Source organism: Lytechinus variegatus, chromosome 10, assembly GCF_018143015.1.
Source record: "Lytechinus variegatus isolate NC3 chromosome 10, Lvar_3.0, whole genome shotgun sequence".
Classification (NCBI taxonomy): Eukaryota; Metazoa; Echinodermata; class Echinoidea; order Temnopleuroida; family Toxopneustidae; genus Lytechinus; species Lytechinus variegatus.
The window spans coordinates 23277329-23300574 of record NC_054749.1 but is presented as its reverse complement, the minus strand read 5'-3'; the positions used below and the strand labels follow the sequence as shown (position 1 = coordinate 23300574).

At 36.6% G+C, this 23246-nt stretch overlaps 1 protein-coding gene across 2 annotated transcripts; it reads left to right on the top strand.

Annotated features, from left to right (window-relative positions):
* Positions 1-1553: 1553 nt before the first annotated feature.
* LOC121422678 (kelch-like protein 20) lies at positions 1554-15532 on the top strand. Of its 2 annotated transcripts, none has more exons than XM_041617841.1 (9): positions 1554-1751; positions 7734-8265; positions 9866-10027; positions 10650-10832; positions 11392-11506; positions 12354-12848; positions 13114-13283; positions 13665-13829; positions 14565-15532. In XM_041617841.1, exons 2-9 carry the CDS (start codon positions 7827-7829, stop codon positions 14702-14704), a joined length of 1869 nt encoding a protein of 622 aa, XP_041473775.1. In that variant the 5' UTR covers positions 1554-1751; positions 7734-7826; the 3' UTR covers positions 14705-15532. The 2 variants fall into 2 exon arrangements, with proteins under 2 accessions (XP_041473775.1, XP_041473776.1); XM_041617842.1 differs by having other exon boundaries at positions 1554-1755.
* Positions 15533-23246: the final 7714 nt, after the last annotated feature.

Here is a 23246-nt window from a genome sequence, read left to right as displayed (position 1 = left end):
AAACCTCCATTGAAACTTGCCTCACCTGCTTTTAAATTGGCTTCACCATAATTCAGAGTACAGTTATAAAAACCTCCATTGAAACTTGCCTCGCCTCCTTTTAAACTGGCTTCACCATGATATGTGTGGTACAGTTTATTCTTTTGAAAAAACCTCCATTGAAACTTGTCTCACCTCCATTTAAACTGGCGTCACCATAATGTGTGGTACCATTTATTCTTTTTAAAAAAACCTCCATTGAAACCTGCCTCACCTCCTTTTAAATTGGCTTCACCATCATTTGTAGTAGTTATAAAAAACTCCATTGGAACTTGCCTCACCTCCTTTTAAATTGGCTTCACCATCATGTGTGGTACAGTTTATTCTTTTTAAAAACCTCCATTGAAACTTGCCTCACCTGCTTTTAAATTGGCTTCACCATAATTCAGAGTACAGTTATAAAAACCTCCATTGAAACTTGCCTCGCCTCCTTTTAAACTGGCTTCACCATGATATGTGTGGTACAGTTTATTCTTTTGAAAAAACCTCCATTGAAACTTGTCTCACCTCCATTTAAACTGGCGTCACCATAATGTGTGGTACCATTTATTCTTTTTAAAAAAACCTCCATTGAAACCTGCCTCACCTCCTTTTAAATTGGCTTCACCATCATTTGTAGTAGTTATAAAAAACTCCATTGGAACTTGCCTCACCTCCTTTTAAATTGGCTTCACCATCATGTGTGGTACAGTTTATTCTTTTTAAAAACCTCCATTGAAACTTGCCTCACCTGCTTTTAAATTGGCTTCACCATAATTCAGAGTACAGTTATAAAAACCTCCATTGAAACTTTTCTCACCTCCATTTAAACTGGCGTCACCATAATGTGTGGTACCGTTTATTCTTTATAAAAAACCTCCATTGAAACCTGCCTCACCTCCTTTTAAACCGGCTTCACTATAATGTGTTGTACAGTTTATTTTTTTTTAATAACCTCCATTGAAACTTGCCTCATCTCCTTTCAAATTGGCTTCACCATGCAGGTATATTCCATTCTTTTTAAAAAACATTATTGTTCACTTCCCTTACTTAGATCAATTGGCTATAATTATACACTATTCTTCCCTTACAAAAAGAAAACCTGATTGTACTCCAGCCTCCCCTGATCTGACATTTGCCTCTATTACAGTATACGTCGACTGTACATAGAGTAATTATCTCTTTATATCGGAAACTTCGTTTAACCGAATTGCCATGCACTCTCTCCCATGCGGACAGCATGGAATAGTACACACACGTTATTGACAACTTCTCTCTGGAGCCAATGTTCCTCTCATATAACTCTCTGCATGCATGCACTTCTGTGTGCATGTTTGTATGGAACACACACGACCACAATCTAATGAATATTCATCGGCGAGAGTGACGTCATTTTACGAGTGTCCTTTCAAACTGAAGTATTAAGTGCCTACCGAGCTGGGGGGGGGGGGCTCCCCCGGGGTCTCCCCTCCTTCTACTTCTTCTTCTTCCTCCTCCTTACACGCGCCATAAAAAAAATGGGCGACACGAAAGACGGTGTTTGCAAAAACCCTTTGGTACAATCGGCCTCATCGTGCTTCACCCCCCTTTTTCTGTTTTAAACATTTTCCTTTCTTATTTTACTGTGCAGTGCAGTGGTTAAGATTTTAAAAGTTGGTCCGAAATTTCAGTTTACAAAATGTTTTGAAGTCAAGTTGTCCAAATTCTGACTGAATTGTTTTCAATCGCAATTTGTAAGTATGTGGTCATTTGATTTGGCTGTTCTTGATTTATCACGTTTTAAACAAATGATTGGCCCCTATTTAAGCGCATGTAATTTGATACATTGTTCATGTTAGCTTTAGAAATCATTGTGATACATAGGTTCAGCTTTTTTTTTTAGTGACAGTCCCATCTGTTGATTTATTTGTTGGTAATGTAGCACTCATTTCGTGTAGCCCGGCCGTACGTGTACTCCTGTAGAATCAGGGACAACTCGGACCACGGGACATCTCGGACCGCGGGCCGAGTTGTCCCTGATTCTACAGGAGTACACGTACGGGCTACACGAAATGAGTGCTACATTACCAACAAATAAATTGCGAAATGACGGAAAAATAGACGCAAACTTGTGGAAAAAAGATCTCGTACTGGGTGGGACAACTCGGCCCGCGGTCCGAGATGTCCCGTGGTCCGAGTTGTCCCGTCCCCCTCCTGTACTAGGTATATCGTATTCCACTCATTCAATGAACAAGGTTATGTCGTATTCGTACTCGTAGACAAAGTGAAGGTCAAGGAGTAACTTTACAATCTAATGTCCTAATGGATTATAAAGAGTGGGAAAGAAATAATGAAAGAAAAGAATAAACTAAACTCTAAAGCTATAAAGAGAGAAAATGAAGGAAAGAATAAGACTAGTAGAGGTCTTGAGAGAGAATGAGTGAAAAAAAAACACAAAGAATCAGGCCCAGGGGCCCTGCGGGCAGGGGCTTGCCGTGTATTTTACAGTACTCCCGGGACTAGCGTGATTTATGGTCTAAATATTTCTCCTAATGAATGGTGAAAACAGAAATTATGCACTTGCCACGATGGATGAAGGTCTAACGAGTGGCAGTTTCCTGACATCGGGACTCAGACTGGAACCTCTAAAATTGAAAAGTTCTCTTCTACCCCAGTCTCGATCGGCCGTTTTTGTTATGAATCATAATAGTGCTGCAAGTCAGGCGGCGGGTTCGGTTCGGCAGGGTTCGGCAATTTTTTCCCGAACTTTGGTTCGGTTCGGGGTTCGGCAATAAATGCCAAATTAAATTTAACACATAAAAAATAAAGACCGCCGACCTACAAACATGTAATCTCGTGCATGATCCGTCATGTATTAATAATAAATTTTGTTTCTAAAAAGAATAGTTAAGATAATTGTTGAACTTTCTTTTGCTTTAATTTACAAAAAATAAGTCATTTCTACTTTCATTTTTAAAATGAAAATAAAAAAAATCAAAAGAAAAAATATTGATAACGCGAGAATCAGGACAGAAACAGAATTACAAAGATCAGAATATTTTTTTCACGATTATTTCATGTAGCTATGATCATGATCGATTACGATGTCATTGCCAACGCAGCTTCTCAAATTGGAAAGTGTTGATCGGGAATGTCGAAATAGTAGACAAACAACCTCCACTCAACTGTTATTATACCGGTAAAATTCACATTCCAAAGAATACGAGTGTTTTAGAAGTCCCTATTTTCTGAAAAGTGGTAAAATCTGGTCAATGAATTACTTTAAAAAGATAAATATCAGTCCATTCTTGGTCCAGAAAGATCGACGCTACGTGACTTCAAACATATTTCTAACACGAAAATGAGTACATGGGACTGTACTGCATATTTTAGTGTTGTGAAATCACTCGGCGTTGATCGTCAGAACTAAGACGGAACTGATAATTTATCATTTCATTCTCAGTAATTGGCCAGATTAAACCACTTTTAAGAAAATATTGACAATGGAAAAACGTTTCAAGTTTGGAATACGAATTTTACCTGTATAATAGCGACCGAGAGCAGGTTGTTTGGACTTCCTGTTTCAACTTTCCTTACCAACCATTTCCGGAACATCGATCAGGGAACATGCGTTGATTTGGTTTGAATTTTTATCTTTTTTGTTTTTTTCACCCTCATTCCTTCATCTCTTATTTATTTATCTTTTATATTAATATGGAAATTTCAGAAGGTGGAATATACTTTACCATTACTTTGTCAGTCACAAGGAATTAATTTATGTCTTTTCAATTAAATGTACATCCGATTACAGCAATACGTAATTCAACTACACTTTTTAACTGAGTTAAGCTTAAAATGTCCCCACATTTTATAAGGAAAAAATATATTCATGTTTAGGCCTGGGACGATTGTCATTATTACCATTCGATTATTTCCTGGAAAAATAATTGAATGATTCGATTGTTCGTCGGGAATTACGTCTTTTAAGTCACAATAGTTGTCCTACTTTATGGTGACCCCCCCCCCCATGAAGAAATCTCCATCAAAGTCACATGTTTAGCATAAATGAGGCCCTTTTCCCCCTTCTCCATGATTTTTTTATATCAAAAGAAACTTCATGAAATGAGATTAAATCTTTCAGTTTATTGTCCCAATGAAAATCTTTCCTAAATTAATACTGGTACCCTGGTATTATGCATTCATCCCTCCAAGTGCCACACCCCTGCATATAAATGAATCAGCCCCGCCGAGTCCAAAGACGTAAACAACTCATTCATGAAGTATATTCTTTGAGACTAAGCCCAGGTGGAGCATTTCACTTGAAAATTTTCATCCCTTGCCCACACCATGTCCCCGCCTCCACTTGTGGCACTGCCCACGATGCTACACATGTATTAAAAAAAATATTTCATGTGAAATACCTTTCAAAATAACGATTTTTTTATCATTTGAACCTACATGTATAACTGGGTCTATTTTTGGAGACTAGTCGAGAAAGTACTGGTGAAGGCGGGCGCGTGTTGGAATGTAGTTTTCATTGGTTGAGGGGGATATAAAAGGTTGCATTGTTCTGAAACATGAAAGAAATTCTCCGGCTCCCACCCCCTATCCTTCCCTCTCTCTTTCCCTCACACGCACACACACACACAGATGGGGGAGGGGTCAATTCATTTCTGAAGTCATGACCTTTCCTGATAAGGGAACCACATGCCTTCCGCTTCTTTGTTTCCCAAAGTTTCATTGGCTATCCGAAGGTCCAATCAGCTCAAGTGAGCTGGTTATGTGTTTACTTATTATTGTGCACGCACACAATGACTTATTTTGTGTATGAGGGCAAGGTCGGGTGGGATTAACATTTTCGGAGCGCTATCATGTTGGTATGTAACTGTGAATGTGATACAATCATTGATAATTTTTGAAACATTACCTCGGTAACATAATTTTTAAACCTGTAAAAAACAGCTGTCATCATTGTTTTCTTGTCATTGGCATGCCAATCGAACCATTCGATCAATCGATGTTTACTCCCAGGCCTATTCATGTTTATAAAAAAATTGAAAATGATAAAAATTTAATCAAACACGAGACCGAAACTGTCATACTTTGTCATTTACGAGGAATGAATTTATGTCTGGTTCTTTTTCTTTATTAAATACAAAATGATTAGGTCCGATTACGATCACGATCGATTACGGCTATACGTAATTACACCACACTTTTATACCGAGTTTAGCTTCAAAATGCCCCCTCATTTTATCAAGAAAATATATTTATGTTAATAAAATATTCTCAAGTTGATAACAGTTCAATCAAAGACAAGATGGGAGCTATCATAGTGGATTTAAAAAATATATTGAGTGGAATTCTCTTTGTGCACAATCACTAACCAATATATATTTTATTGATTTTATACTTAAATCTATGTAGTCATCGCATTCACGCATTGCATACAAACATTCTTTTTTTTTACCGAACTTCCGAACCAGGCCTTTGAGTTCGGTTCGGTCCGGTTTGGAAGTGCCAAGTTCGGCGAACTTCCGTTCGGTTCGGCGGTTCGGCTGCAGCACTAAATCATAACAAAATGGCCGATTGAGACTGGGGTAGAAGGAGAGAACTTTTCTTTTTTTCAGGTTCCAATCTGTGCCTTGATGTCAGGCAACTACCACTCATTAGACTTTCATCCATATAATCGTGGTAAGTGCATAATTTCTGTTTTCACAATTCATTTGGAGAAATATTTAGACCATAAATCACGCTAGTCCCATGAGTATGGTCAAATACAAGGTAAGCCCCTGGGCTCCCGCCCGCTTAGGCCCAGAGTTGAGTGACGTTAGGCTTATGATTTATATGGTATGGAGTAGGCCCTATGGTAAGTTAAAGTTTAACGGCCTTATCCTGAAACAAGTCACCTCTCTTTTCGTTTGTGTCAGTGTGTGTGCGCACTCGTTGTGTACAAATTTAATGGGAGAGGAAAGAAGTCAATGCCGCCAACAAAATAAACAGCAGCGAATGCAGTGGTGACTATAACCAGGATAATGCCAGTTAAATTACGTAAGAAAGACATGAAAGAAAGAGAAATGGGAAAGAAGTAAGGAAGGGGAAATTACAGATGAGAATGAAGGTCCTCCTGACCAATGAGAACCATGCCCTTCATAATTATCATAATTTGATGAGGTCAGGCAAACATCTCAGATCCCTTCCCGGCAGAACCTCACGCTTTGTAAATTCTTTTGTTCCAGCTTCAATTCATGCATTTAATAGCCATATTTGAAATTATGTTTTCCCCCCTGCCTTTATCTTAATTTCTCTTATCTTTGCTTGTTGATTTGTATAATGTTTAATATATGTATCGTGTAATCTGTGTGTATCATGTAATATTCTAAATTATTTTGTTCTAACAAAATGAATTTCCATTTGTACTCGATTACAATTGGACAATAAAAATATCTGAATCTTAAAAAGGAAGAATGAAGTAAAGTATGAAAGACAATAGAAAAGTGGAAGAAATAATGAAAGAATGAGAGATAGAATGAAAGCAAGCAATAAAAGAAAAAAGAAGGATAAGACTAAGAAAATGAAAAATTATGAGAGAAAGAAATGAGAGAAAAAAAGTTCAATCAAATTCAAAGATGAAACAAAACCACATAAAAAATTGCTCACCCTAAATTCTACTAATATTTGTTTACAGTGCTCACACACAAATATATATCTCATACATGTATGCAGGACTAATAAAAACATATCTTTTTGAGCTAAAGCAGAAGTGATAATTTCTCCTTATACTCGTACTGCTCTCAAATGACAGAGTAACGCAAATGTTTAGATAACATGGAATTTCTAACTTTATAAGGGCATTTCATTTGTGTGAAATGTGAATTTTGACAGTTCTATGGGAGATTTCTTACAGAGCCAAACTTTGAGTTTGAGTTACTGCATGAGCTGTGTGGCTTGCTTGCCACTAGCCTAACCAGTTACACAGGTTAATGATATGGTAGGCTTGGCCAGAATTATTGTAAAAACTGGTTTTTTCACATCCTACTGTGTAAATCTGCAAATTGGACATTGCAGTTAATGGGGATATTTCCATGTCTCTTTTTTTTTACCCAGGCAGGGTTCCCACATTCATGGAAAATCCTGGACAAATTTGTGGTCAATGAAAGTCAGGGAATTTGAAACATTTGTGAAAAGTCATGGAATTGCATTTACCTCTTGGATATAGCTATTCAGTTTGTCATGTCTCACAACTCTCATAGTCATGCTATTATAATTGGTGTTCAAGATTTCCATTTTTCCCAGTTTTGTGAGTGTGACATCCCAAATTCTACATAACTCCTGGGACGTCACGGTAAGTCATGGAAAGCAGCAATTTAGTTATGGAAAAGTCATGGAATTCTGTTTTCAAATTTCTGTGGGAACCCTGCCAGGGCTCTTTTGAATATTTTCCCCTGCAAGTTGGTCCTGATGCACAGGTTGAGCCTTGAGCCATCATTGTGTGAAATACAATTTTTCTAAAAGCAAAAGAATATTTGGAATGAGTGGAAGCAGGAAAAAGAACCACTGAATAGAATTTCTTTTCTTCATTGTCATAGTCGCACTTGCCTGGAGAACTCTTTATAAGCAGTGGTGGTGGTGGTGGTGGGGGGGGGTTAATGGCTTCTGAAATGGAAAAAGACATTTACAGTTGGTCTGTGCATGTTGCCTTTCACCCAATTTGTATTGATATTTTTTCACCACAGGTGCATCTTTACTGTAACAACAAACAATTTCTCAAGGTCCTCCGACAGATCCTATTCACATGTTGAGTTGACCAACTACTTATAATCATCAATATGGATGAGGAGTCCAAGATCACTTTGACAGCAACCAACAAACGAGAGTGGCCAAACTCCACCCTCAAGTCGCTGAACACATTCCGACAGACTGAACACACCCTCTGCGACGTCTTCCTCCGCGGGGAGGATACTCTTGAACCGATACCCGCCCAACGCTGTGTGCTTGCTGCCAACAGCGTTTACTTTCATGCCATGTTCACGTCAGGGCTTGCAGAGAGTAAGCAGGACCACAGGGAAGTGTCCATCCGTGGTGTTGACACAGGAACCCTTTCTCTCATCGTGGAGTTCCTCTATGTTGGAAGCTGTCGCCTACCTAGTGGCACCATGCATAGAGTGATGGACTTGCTTGCCGCTTCTACCATGCTACAGGTGGATGAGCTCTCCCATGCATGCAGTATCTACCTTGAAAAGTGCTTGGACTCTGACAGTGCAATAGGTATTGAACTAAGTAAAATAGCAAGCAAAAGATTCATATTTTTGTGTGTGTTTATCAAGTTTTTGTGTGTTTATAAGGTTAATCTATTATCACTGATCATCTGGCATGATTTATCATGGCTTGATTTCATTTTTGTCTCACCTGCGAAGCAAAGTGAGACTATAGGCGCCGCTTGTGACGTTGAGTCGGTCTGGCGTCAACATCAAATCTTAACCTGAGGTTAAGTTTTTGAAATGACATCATAACTTAGAAAGTATATGGACCTAGTTAATAAAACTTGGCCATAAGGTTAATCAAGTATTACTGAACATCCTATTAATGTTTCATGTCACATGACCAAGGTCAAAGGTCATTTAGGGTCAATGAACTTAGACCATGTTGGAGGAATCAACATCGAAATCTTAACCTGAGGTTAAGTTTTTGAAATGTCATAACTTAGAAAATATATGGACCTAGTTCATGAAACTTGGACATAGGTTAATCAAGTATCACTGAACATCCTGCATGAGTTTCACGTCACATGACCAAGGTCAAAGGTCATTTAGGGTCAATGAACTTTGGCCGAATTGGGGATATCTGTTGAATTCCCATCATAACTTTGAAAGTTTATGGATCTGATTCATGAAACTTGGACATAATAGTAATCAAGCATCACTGAAAATTTTGTGCAAGTTTGAGGTCTCATGATTAAGGTCAAAGGTCATTTAGGGTCAATGAACTTTGGCCGAATTGGGGGTATCTGTTGAATTACCATCATAACTTTGAAAGTTTATTGGTCTAGTTAATTAAACTTGGACATTAGAGTAATCAAGTATCACTAAACATCCTGTGCGCATTTCAGGTCACATGACCAAGGTCAAAGGTCAATGAACTTTGGCCGAATTGGGTGTATCTGTTGAATTACCATCATAACTTTGAAAGTTTATGGATCTGATTCATGAAACTTGTACATAAGAGTAATCAAGTATCACTGAACATCCTGTTCAAGTTTCAGGTCACATGATTAAGGTCAAAGGTCATGTAAGGTCAATGAACTTTGGCCATGTTGGGGTTTTTTGTTGAATAACCATCATATCTCTGTAAGTTTATTGGCCTAGTTCATAAAAAGTGGACATAAGAGTAACCATGTATCACTGAACATCTTGTGCGAGTTAGAGTAGTATTCAAAGTCAGCACTGCTGCTATATTGAACCGCGTGATGCAGGTGAGACGGCCAGAGGCATTCCACTTATTTTTTTAGTTTTAAAAAGTAAATGACATTGCTAATCAAAGGGTGAATATGTACAGGAGGCTTGAGGTATTATATCCTTTAAAACGTCAAAGCAAAAATGTAGGAAAGAGCCTGTTGTCATGCCATGTTTATGCAACCCCTGTAATATAACAAATATTGACAGGCTTTTATGTTGAAGTATTTCAAGGAAGTTTATGATGACTTTTATTTACAAGATTTCTGTGACTTCACAAACTATTTCACTTTGGGAAACAATATATTTAATGAGAAGTTGCCATGACTATTCCTATTCTATTTTTTGCTGAATGTTTTGATCAGCTTGAGGATATGTATTCTACAAAATATACATTTTTTTCTGATATTTCTTAGAACTATGGCTGTTTTCAGAGAGTTTTGGTGTTTCTGATCTCGCTGAGCCTTGCAAGAGGTATGTCCAGTCATACTTTCGCTCAATCAGCAGGAGCCAGCGAATCCTTGAACTTGATCGTCAGGAAATTGCAGCCCTTCTTGGCCTGGAGGAAGTAAATTTAGGTGAGTCAATGTTGGAAAGTTTAGTAGATATTTGAGCTAATTGTGGAGAAAAGATATGCTTTATTCCTTTTTTACAAAAAAAAACCTGTGTTGTACTGCCTGATGCTCAGCCTTGGCTTTGAGATGCCTTAAGGCCTACCTTTTCAATGCCTTGTCCTCAGATTTTCAAGACTTGGCCTGGATCTTGGCTAAAAAACTGAAATAAAATAAAAGTATTTTACATATTTATGTTGAAGCATAAAGTTTGTTAATCCACAAAGCTTTAGAGAAGTGTATGCCATTCTGTTTCTGATCTGGCAATTAGATATCAATTATTGACAAAAAGTGATGGGAAATAACTTGACAAGCCACAGACACCATTTAATAATGCTTTGAACGATTAAAACTCGAGAATCTAATCTTTTTGTGACATATACTGTTATATTTGCAAATTGTATACATGTGTTCACTGTGTCGGCAAAATAATTCAAAATGGTTTTAATTTGTCAATTTCACTTTTAGCTTAGGTTCAAATGGGTCTTTAAAGATTTAAACATAATATTGGATTAAGTGGAATCAATATTTCATATACAGTATCAAACAATTATCAAACATAATGTTATTTATAATTCAAATCCAATAGGGAATGCAGCGAATGAAGACACCCTTGTTGAACTTCTTCTGAGATGGTTAACCTTTAATCCTAAAGCTCTTGACTCAGATCTACTTCCTGTTCTTAATAAGATTTGTTGGAATGAAGTTAGTCAAGAGTGCAAAGATACGTTCAGAGAGAAACTTGCTGAAATAGCAGAGGACAGTTCTTCAGGTGGGTCTAATGATTCTGTTTGTGTTATCAATGTGCTCATTAAAATTATTCTTCTTTTTTTATCTCTTTATTTAAGGTAGAGTACAAGCATTTTAGGCAATTTTGTACTGTATCTGATTGTCTATATTTATCAAGTTATACACTGATTCCATTACTATTATACACATTAATTGCAATTTGTATATTTTGGGGGGATATTTGGTAGAAATGATAAAAATAAAAGTAAAAAGTGAACTGTGATAGCTACAATGCGTTTTCAAAGTAATAATAAACTTTGAATTCATAAGTTAAACCCAGGTTTGAGCATTTAATCTTCCTTTACAGGTATAGATAATGTATGACCAGCTCTTTGCTTTAAGCAGTTTCCATTTTTTTATTTAATGCATTTGAGTATAAATGACAAAAACACCATGAAATGCCACCAAGTAATAAGAAAGCATCATTCAGGCTGCAAAGTAATGATCAAATATATTTTTCTTTGTTTGTTTCTACATTATATTTCTGCTTCTTGTTTATTTATCGATTTTGATTTGAAATGATTTTTATTTCTTTTTGGTAGATTCTTTCCAAGTACTAGATATTATTTCAAAACCATCATCTCTGAATCCAAGCCTCAGACGAACCTTCTTTTCTTCAGTTTGTTCCATTGGAGGCCTTCAGAATTCAAGAGCAGGGTGAGTAGTCTTAATTGAATCAAATCTTCAGGATCAACTTTCTTTTGCTTTGTGTGTGCTATTAGAAGCTCTCACAATTCAAAGTCTGGTTTAACTCTTGGTAGTGTAAGTATGAATAGTCAATTTGCTAATGGACGGATTTCCTTTAAAAAATTACTCCAAGTTCAAATGACACAAGACTAGCCTTTACCGACTCAGGAAACATGAATGAAAATAATAATAATAATGCTCAATTCTTGTATAGGGCATCACACATAGCATAGCATGTCCCTATGCGCTTAAAGAAGAAATAGTGTAAGGTAAGAATGAAGTATTCAAGATATTCATATTGGACCATTAGTTCAAAGTTGGTATTTTATGCATTGAATAGATATGTTTTGAGGGATCTCCTGAATGTACATAAATCACTTTGATATCTTATTGAATAAGGTAAAGCATTCCAGAGGACAGCAGAGGCATGAGTAAAAGCACGCTCACCATATGACTTTGTAAAGACAGAGGGAACAATAAATGATGCTTTTGAGCTTGTCTAAGATTTCGGGATGGCTGGTAATATGATACTAAATCGAGTAAATAGGACGGGGCAATTTTATGAAAACAGTTGTGTGTAATACAATCCGGGAACGGACAGGGAGCCAGTGTAATTCTCTGGGAAAATGAAATTTCTCCAAGCTGTCCTATCTAGCATTGCACTTTCTAAGTTGGATGGTTTAATTTTTGAAGTGCAGTGTCCCTGATAATATCACTGTATATCCCCCTCCAAACCCTATCACCTCCTCGTCTTTCTTTGTTATTATTTTTTAAGTAAGTCCATTAATATAATTTTTCTGCATAATTCACCATCCAGACGGAGGTCGCCGCACACTAGTTCCATTGAGGTCGCCGACATCGATGCAAGGACGGGCTCTATTCTCAGGCAGTGGTCCCAGTCCAGAGGGTTCCACGGAAGACAGTCCACCAGCAACATCAACCCACAGTATCACTTTCTACCATTCCATGGTCACCTCTATGCTTTCTACTCCTTCAATCAAGACCGGACACTCTTGACATCGTCCATGTCGAGTCACCAGGGTAACAAATCAGACGATGTGCTGTGTCTAAGTGTGGCCAACGTCATGAATGCCAATCTGAAAGTGTTAAGGACTAGACCTTGTGACGTTGAGTCGGTCTGGTGGGACTTGATTGACAAACATAATTATGCACTTGCCATCGATGAAGCGAAGGGAGTGGTCTTTTTGTGTGGGTGCACGGAGCAGAGAGAAGGTGCCTCGTCTAAACGGGTTTTCAAGCTGGATATTGAGAAGAATGTCTGTTCTGAAATGACCAGTCTGCCTTTTGGAAGGTAGGTTTGATTTGATCTCTAAATCTATGAGAATATGAAAATAGGAACTGTATTAGCATTACACATATGTTTGTCATTTATTCCCATACAATGTGTCAATGATATACCTGTTTTAAGAAAAAAAATGTCTGTGCACCATCCAGTGTAATTATGAATTAAAAACATTTCCAAAAAGAACCTGAAAATTACCATGCAACGTTTCATTATTGTGTCTGTGATATTCTGCTGTGACTCGTTAGCATCTCCATTTGTCTTTATTTTGCAGATCTCATCATAGAGCAGTACTTGTAGATGGAGAATTATTCGTACTTGGTGGAGTAGACCGTTTACTAACCCCTCTTTCTACTGTTTTAAAATATGACTGGATGAACAATTCTTGGGAAGAAGTGAGCCCAATGCATGAGCCAAGGATAGATGGAGCCTATGCCTGTGTTGGTATGTATGGATAAACAAATTTATTGTGTTTTAACCATTTAATAAAATATTTTTTTGATTATGAAGTTCTTGTTGGTGCCATTGTTTATAAATATTAAACATTCAGTAGATTAAGTTACTGATGATTGACTCTGTGCTCACAAGCAGTAAACTATGTTTCACTGGCACACACAACATCATAAAATTTGTACACAAAGAAAACAGAAAAGGTACATCGTTTTATCCTTAAGGAACCCAAAACTTTATGTAGTCATGAACATATTGCTCAGGAACTGCCTAACATTATACATTTATATTTTTTTGTAGTAGCAGATTGACTCTTTGGCCAACGTACATGGCATAGAATCATAAGTTTCCGTGAATTTTATGGCCCATCCACAGGTGGCAGGATATATGCGTCTGGTGGTTCAACGTCTAAAGTACGTTCAAGAAACGTTGAGGTGTACAACCCTTCTCTGGACATTTGGACAACACTGAGTCCCATGTCGGTACCAAGGGTTAACCATGGACTTGTGGCTGTTGGATCCTTCCTGTTTGCTATGGGTGGTAAGGGTTGATTTGTACTGTTTTCTAGTTTTTTAACAAATACCAGTAAGATAGCAAAGAAATATCCTGAAAAAATCTTTAGAAATCTGTGTTTGATCATTTATTTAACCACTCTTTTAAGTAATAATCAATGCATATTTGGTACCATTACATAGGTTATATTCAAATCTTTAAAATGATGGCATATATTTTAAGATCATTAGGGAAAGGGCATTATTTCAAAATTTTTATGGCAAATATTCTTTATTTGGTCACCAAATTATTCATCATTTTAACCTTTGATGTACTGTTTCATGTTTTAGCATCAAGTTATTTGATATACATAACATGATAAAAGATGAATGAAGATAAAATACCTTGCTCAAGTGCAAGTACCTTGTATGGATTGAACCTCAGTTTTTTCATGTATGAAGTCTTGTGGTTTTTTTGTTCTTGATTTGATGATGATACATGTATGTCAAGTGATATTATTCTAGATATTCTTCTAAAATATAAAGCCACTAATTGTATCAAAAGGGAGACATTCCAGTTGTATACACTAGAGTAACAACCATGTATTTTTGCATTGTTGAATCCTACTTTTTATAGATAAGTTGAAGGTTTTGTTTCCGCAGCAGCAAAATGTAGAGGAACTGTCATTATTACATGAAATTGACTACTGGTGGTAATTGTTCATTGAAAAATATGCACATTTATGATGCATTTTTAAATGTAATTTATTGCTTATTTTCATAGGTCAATCATATTCTGGGGAAAATGGAGGTGCCAGGAACGTGCAAAGAACAGTTGAGAGGTACAGCATCGCAGAAGGATGTTGGGAGGCCGCCTGGGAGATGTCAGAATGCAGATGGGGGATGACAGCATTCACGCTTTAGAGAGATAGACTGAGAACGTGTCCAAAGAGCAATGGAGTGGTACAGCATCACTAATGGCTCCTTATCAGATGTCAAAGTGCACATAGGGGATGACAGCATTCACGCTTTAGAAGTTCGAAGGTGTCCATAGATCAATGGAGTGCTACAGAGTCACAAAAACCTTCTTAGTGGATGTCAGACTGCACATATAGGATGACAGTGTGCACCTGTGGGATGACTCATTCAATCAGGATACAGTGAGCATTGTCCAAAGAGCAATGGAGTGATAAAGCATTGCTAAAGACTCCTACAGGGATGTCAAGAGTGCAAGTCGGGAGCATCATTAGACACTTCACCAGAGTCACTCAAATCATGTCCAATTGCATTCCCATGTTGCCATTTTATTTGTCATGTGTAGACAGTCCCTACAAATAATTGTTTACTTTCCATTTGATTATGTCCAGTGTGTGCAATATTCCATTACAAAATAAGGAGTAACATTCTAGTAATATGTTTAAAGTAAAATTACTGTCATTTAAAAAAAAAGTTTGGAACAAGTTTATCTTGCTATATTGCCAACCTGATTCAACCTCTATACACCTGTATCCCTCCCACTCCATATTAAAAATGAACAAACAAAAATATTATTTCATACATGATTTGATCGTTTATTTTCACTGCTTTTCATTCTTTTTCTTGCCCTATGGAAATAATGTTCCTCACGATGATCTTCCACCTGAATTTTGAAGTTATCGCATATCTGTGATTTTTCTTGTCAGGTTCTGAAATTCAAATAATGTACAAATGTGTGTGTGTTTGTATCTGTGCTTTGGTAACCATGGCTGAAAAGGTAGAAGAGAACAATATATATGAGGATGTTTGGTTAGAAATGGATGCCTTGTCTTTTAAATGGCTGCAAATCTAATATAATTGGCGCTAAAATATTTTGAGACAAAATTTGTATGCACCCCTAACCTTCCCTAGTTAATTGTTACACACACAAACGTCCACGGTTGCATGTTGTATACAGGAGTGTGTGTCCCACTTTCCAGCGTTATTAAAGTGTATATTTTTTTTTACCATGTACTGTTGATGGCATTACCATGTATGTATGAGTGTGTGAAGAGGTTTTTACAGTATTTTATCAGAAATGATTGTTTTTGGTATATTTGAGACCACACTCCGTACTATCCACAGGATGAGACAGTTTCTTACTTGCAGACTTAGTTGAGTCAGTTTATAACTTCCACTGTAAGCTGAATTAGGGTTTCACACCAGAATGGCCAGAAATGATAGCTGAGTCTTGTATCAGACACAACCTTATATTATGCTAATAATCACAGTTTGGGAAGGTGATGGGCAAATTTAATTGTTATTGTGGTGGTAAGGTAGATGTAGCTGAATTCCAATTACTCGAGCGGGGGGGGGGGGGGGGGGGGGGGGGGGAGGAAGGGCAAGACAACCTAAAGCTGACATATTGTTTTTTAGAGATATAGAATTATTTGGCCCAGACCTCTCTTATCTATACCTTCTCACACTTAATTCCTGTTTCTCCTATTTTCCCATTTTTTTTGCTACTTGGAAAAAAAAAGTCATGGGGGGGGGAGTTTCCACCTGCCTCCCTCTCCCCATGGCACTGCACCCGAGTGCTTGGAATTCAGTCTCCGTACCTGGCAAAGTTTCAGTTTCCAAGATCGTTGCTTGTTTGAAAAGTTGTTTAGGTGTTGAAGGTGCCAACAGTTTATGGTGCTAGTAAACTATTTAATGGCTGTTTTATTTGGGGTTGTATATTTAGTAGGAATTAGTAGGAATTTTTTTTCTCGATATGTAAATTTCTTCCTCTGGAAATTTTGAAGAGTTGGATTCTTAGTAACTGTCCATTAAATCTGTACCTAACTTTGGAGAAAAAAAGGAGTATTGTACTTGCATGTAGGATTTTGTACCTACTGCTATGCAAAATTGATACGAGAATGTGTGTTGTTTGATAATTGCTCTCTTGATATATGTTCATGGTTTTCTGATTGTTGTTAAAAAAAGCATACAACAGACATCTTAACAAGTGATGCACCTCTGATTTGAGTTAAGATACATGTATTTTCGTATGTAACAGGCGAAATATATTTTTTCATATTTTGGGGGGCTACTTTTCACAACTTACTATCTAAATCTGCAACATTGGATAAGCTTAAACATTGAGATGAAATGGAGATTTACAGGGCTCCTTTTTTTTAAGATTCCAGGGATCTTTTGAGCCCCCAGCCTTTGTGTATTTTTTTCCTTGGTAAGTATATGTAATGCCTATTTTAAGCAGTGTTGATAATGCATTACTCATATGCACAAACTTGTAATTTGTCTCTTCAATGTGCAGTTGAATTGAACCATCCATTATTTTGCACTACTTTGAAAAACATTTTTGGTATTTACCTAATGATAAATCAAGGCATTCAGATACGAGTAAGTCATACTTTCAATTGAGATGACTTCTATCATCACAGATGTCATATTTTTGTCATAAAATGATTTGAAATATTGCCTCAGGTTCATACACCAAACATGTTTTCCATTGGAAATATTGAGGTAACATTTACTATGTATGAATTGAAGTACAGTATTCACAATGCAAAGTGCTGTTGTGTAAATCACAGATGATGTAGTTTTGTCAGAAAATGATATGAAATATTGTTTCAGGTTTATACCCTCTATATTTCCATTGGAAATATTGAGACAAAATTTATTATGTATGAATTGAGGTTAAGTATTCAATGCAAGTTGAAGTTGTGTCAATTATAAAGTACTGCTTTATTACAGTTGAATATTCATTGACTTTTATTGTATGCATACACAGAATTTTTAATCAGACCATCAATGCAGTTCATATTTTCTTGTGATGATCATTTCTCTAAGTGCAATTTTTGTGATGCATATTTTTTTTACAGAAAATATGTACATTTTCCAGGATTAAAATGTATCATTATTACTGAAGTCAGCAGTGAGCCTTGTTTTGTTTGATTTTCTTTTATATCTCCTTTAAAAGACTCATACAGGGTTTTTTTTAGGTACACCGAATGAATCCAGTTACTAATTTTAAATGTCCAATTCTATACAGCCAACCAATTTCTTCAAAGTTTTCCTCACTGCATCAGGGGCCAGTTTCATAAAACCTGTTATAAGTTATAAGCTACTGAACTCCTTCAATCTGATTGGCTGATAGTAGATTTGTTATAGAAATTGTGCATTAGTTGTTATGACAAGTATTTATGAAACAGGATCCAGGACAGGTATCTATCCATATTAGGGCATATGGTGATGTACTGTTTATTGTAATGTATCAATTTTCATAAATTGCTTGGATGATTGTCACTTTTTTATTTTCACTGCAAAAGGGAAATATAAAATATGAAAGCGAGATTCTTTGGGAATGAATTATTTGGAGAATATTAGAGGGAAGTTGGATAGGCGAGAAGGTACATTTTACACAAAGATTTGATTGGACCCTCTCTATATAGTTTATCCTTTAGACATTTATTTTTGTTTTTTAAAAAAGGAAAGAAATCTGAACATCCCAAAACTGCCCAATTTACAAACTTTAGTGTCTTCTGTGCTTTAATAAAGTGACCCTTTTACTTTCTTTCCCATAAATCCAGGTTAGGGCCAAATGAATATCTGCAGGGGTGGCACCAAGGAGGACAGGGGAGCGTTTTAGTAACATTTTTGTCCGACATGTTGTCAGATCTGACATCTTTCCTTGATTTTGATTCGCTGATAAGCAATGTTACTATGGTAACTGTTAGATAAAATGGGACTAGTCGGATAAAATGTCTGACAAGTCCTTTCATAAAACGCTCTCCCTAACTGCCCCCCTCACCATATGACAAAAAAGGAGAAATGAGAAGAAAAGTGAATAAAAAGGAAGAAATAAAGCACATACCGGTAAACAAGTTTGGGTAGTTATATTTATATAATATTGACTGGCCTTAAGGGAGATACCAAATATATTTCCCAAACTAGTCTCATATGACGAGGGCAATATGGGTCTAGTGAGGGAAATATTTTTGGTATCTCCCGAAAGTAACGCCAGTCAATATTATTACCTGTTACCTCTTTCTGGTACATTAAATTAACATATTGATAGATTTATAACTAAATTGTTGGACTTACTTGGTCAAGCCTATAGTGTCAATTCTGCACTTTACCATTATGACGTATTTACAAGTGCTCGGATCCAGTGTTGTCTTTATTATGATGTATATTGTTTGTGCGCGGATCCTTATGAAGCGTATCTCTTTATACGCACCCACAAATGCGCTGGGGATTGATGAGCTCGGAATACGGATATTATGGACCGCTTATTAATGTACGTAGGTGCAGTAGGAAAATTACTCTTTTCTGGGAGGAGGGGTGTACAAATATTATGGTCATTCGTCATTCAGCTGATCGCTGACCGAGCCATTGTGACGTAGTTTATGTTGAGTTAATCAGTTAGACAGACAAAATACGCGTTTATATCATGTCTCCAAAATGCCTCATTCAGGTAATAATCTATAATATCACTATTATTCAATAAAGATAAAGAAATGATGGTGTCACCTTTTGTTTGTCTGCACCCCCCCCCCCCAAAAAAAAAGTCCTAGCAATGCCCCTGGATAATGGATCAGAAAGAAAAGGAGCAACTTTTGGACAGATCAGTGCCCCCTCCCAGTGATGTCTTGATTCTTATTAAGTCTACAAATCACCTCTTTGACACAGCTCTCAGGTATTCAGTGGTTGTTGTCATTTACCATCAATTGCCCAATTTTCCACGGACGAAATGACCTTCATTGTTAGGTGAACCAACCTTTTTTTTGTCAAATTTCCATTTCCTAAGGAAAAAGTGCCCCCCCCCTTGGAAAATCCTGGATCCACCCCTGACCATCATCATTACTATCACCATTATCATCATCATAATCATCTTCATCATCATCCCCATCTTTCATCCACCATTATCACAATAGTTATTCATTCATCACCATCAACCATGACCATCACCATCATCATACCTGTACACAATACAGGTGTAAACCCCAGTATATACAAATGTTGTCTGCCTATCACCCCCCTGGAGTGCATTGGTAAAAGTCTGAACTTGTCCTGGACTTCCACTTATTTATTAAATTGCCATCAAGGTCTCTACCTACAGTCTAAGCAAGAATGTATCATCTTACATTGTTTAAATAAATTAAAGCTTCATTCTTTCTCATCTTCGTCTTATACCCTTTCCGTCTCCCAGCTAGGTTTTTCATACTATTTTAAAAGCTAATCTTCACAACAGAACATAGCTCATTCATTTCAATCCACTTTTCTTCCTCACTTTTAAAAAAATTTCCTAATCCTCTTGAACACAATTACATGTATGTTTCATTGTAGTATCTATATTTCATAGACTTAGGCCAAGTTATCTTAGGAATAGAACTCAGTCGGTCAAGAAAATATCTCCTCTTTAAATATGTACCTGATACTTGTCACACTACACTTTCTCGATTCTCTACTTTTCTCCCACTATCTTCAAAGTTCATGGCATGATGAAATAAAAGATTGTATCACACAGTAATAAAATCCAAGTATCAGAATTTATTGAACTTGATTCAAATGGAATGTAAGGTCACTTTCAAATATATTTTGCAGATATTTGGCATTTCTCAAATCAATAAACTCATACATTTGACAAACATGATGCTCATATTTAAACAAAATATAACAATTCAAGGTAACTTAGGTATTTAAAAAAAAATACAGCCACAAGATATATTGCCACAAAACCCTTATTTACACATCTACACCACTACCCCCTTTCAGAGTTTAGACAAGATTAAAGAAAGAAAAAAATGACAGATTTATCTAAAATCATATTCTTACAAATGGGACAAATCAAAGCTTTAATGAAATAAAAACAAATAACTAGTTAAGGTGCAAGTTATTCCCATTATTTTTGTTCATTCTTGGGTTAATACTGAGAAATGGAGAAGACATGCAATGCTCAAAAAATTTTGGTAAACATTTTACATTGATGCCCTCTTCATTTCTTCATAAACTTGAAGGATGGTGTAATAAATGCATCATATTCTTGCCAAAATCAAATTCTGAAAAAAAAAATGTGAAGCAGTTCTTGAATGTTAATCAATCTTACTGTACCTCGAGGAACTATTGATGTTTTACATTGTCAGTTACAATAGCACGCCCTGTTTTCTGAACTCCAGTTTAAACTCTGGTCTACAGTTCTGGGGGGTGTTTCATAAAGTTTAAAGTATGACTTAGAGTCGCACTTAAATGCCAACGCGTACATGATATGCAACGTGCAATCTTGTTGATCAATACACAGTAGTGCGCGTCCTCTATGCATGATCTGACCCAAGGGGTCATGCCTTTTATAATGCACGCAACTAGGCAATTAAGTGCGACTATAAGTCATAGCTAAATCTTTATGAATCACCTCCCTGGTTTAATTATAGATAGCTGATTTGTTAGGATCTCAAACAGGAAAAATTTAATTTGACATCATGTTTGTTGCTCACTTCATTAAAAACTGTGAATGATCAATAAAATAGTTTCTTCACCATTAAAGCTTTGAAAAAGAATACAATATCAATGAATTTTGTATATTTCAGCCTTCCCATAATTTTAGCAGAGTTAGACCATGGTCCATGTTAAATCGTAGGGTGGAGAAGCTGATGCCAAGGAAAGTGCTGCACTTCATTCCGTGGAATACTATGACTGATTTTTAATAATGGAGATGGCAAAGGAATGAAAGGAAATATGTGGCAAATTAAAATCTGCATGTCTGTATGGGAATGTAACTGATCATTATTTTAAAAGTAACATTGCTATGATAATCTCTCTGGAAAATAGATCTATCTCATCCTAGAACAAGTTAGAAAAGCTAAAAATGGAAAGAGAAATACAATTGATGAGAGAAAGACCGATAAAAGGGAGGAAGAGCCACCAATATGTTACTGTTAGCATGATAAAATGAAGAACAAAAAATTGCTACAGATTGGTAGACAAGAAAATCCCCGGTGTACAAAAAAAAAACAATGAGACATGCACATTGGGTTGTGCTTATATCACAGGTGGCGTTGATTTGGGAGGTTTCATCAGAGCTCCATGCCTCTCACCTATGCAGTAATCGTATCATGTGTGAGGCCAAGCCATTTGGTGTTTGAGAGCCATGATGAGAACAAAGAGGGTCAAATTTGCCATAATTTAAAAGCGTGTCAGCCCCATGAACCCCCTTGCACTATCAGCCCACTTTTTGGTGAGGCTATTATATATCCCGAGTCAAAACTATAATCATATTACATTAAGACATATTCAAACTTATTAGACTGAAGTCACTGAACACATTGATCCAGAGTCAAGACCTAGTTACTAGCTTCACTGTCATTGCAGGTCCTTCTTTCATAGGAGTGATCACTTTGATTAAATATGTAAGTATATTTTAGTTGTCTGTCAACATATTGCTTTCATCTTTCCAGCTCTTGTTTCCCCCTTTGAGAGGAATCCAGGCAGCAAAGGCCTTATCATGGATCGATATTGGTTTCTCCTTGGGTAAGATGAATGGTGAAAGCTCTCTAGTTGCTTGATTCCGTACATAGGTAGTTGATTGTTTTGGGAAAGTCAATCTGAAGGTAGAGTTCTTTAACTCTGCCATTTGTTTAGATGAATTAAACTGCACTTCTGAGTGTTTGAGATGACAATCTTTGACAAATAGTTTGTACAATCTGCTGCTGATCCTTCATGTTAATTGTTAATCTTTGTCTAAATTCAAGGAGTATGAAAGGGAATATCATATTTACTTAGTAAGCTAGACCCTGGTTCCAGCATAACTTGTTCCCTAGAGCGTAAACATGTAGCAAAGAATGATCACCTCCCACATCTCTCCATTTGTTTTTGTTTTTTATGAGCTGAATTCATTTCAGATGCACTCTATAGGAAATATCACTTGCTTTTGCTCGTCGCTGCTTTTCGCTCAGTTTGAGGACTTGCTGCTGGAAATGATTTATTGCAAACACTCTGAATAAATCATTTGAATAAATAATAATTTGAACTCCCTATGTGCAAGCGTTCTACATAATTGTAGTCATCTTTTTTACTTCTCTTTCTCCTGTTTCTTCTCTGCAAACATCAGAGTTTGTGCCCAAATGTTCCCCCTTCCAGTACATCCCATGAATCCAAAGCCTAACAAGGATTGATGCCAGGCCCCCATTGGTAAATTGTACGGTTCCTTACATAGCTGTTGAATGTTTTGAGAGCAAGTCGCTCTGAATCTGTTTTTAGTCTTAATGAATTAAGCTGTATTATTCAGTCTTTCAGATGATAGTCTTTGACAAATAGTTTGTTAATGATTTTTCATATTTAAAGATTATACTCTGTCTGAATTCAAGGGGTAAGTAAGGAACACATCCAAGCATTAAACGAATGTGCTACTGAGATTCACCACAACTAGCATTGCTCTTGAGAACACTCCTGAGCGGCATAACAATCAGGCCCAGATCAGAAGATAACTGTGTTTTCATCTGAGGTCATATAT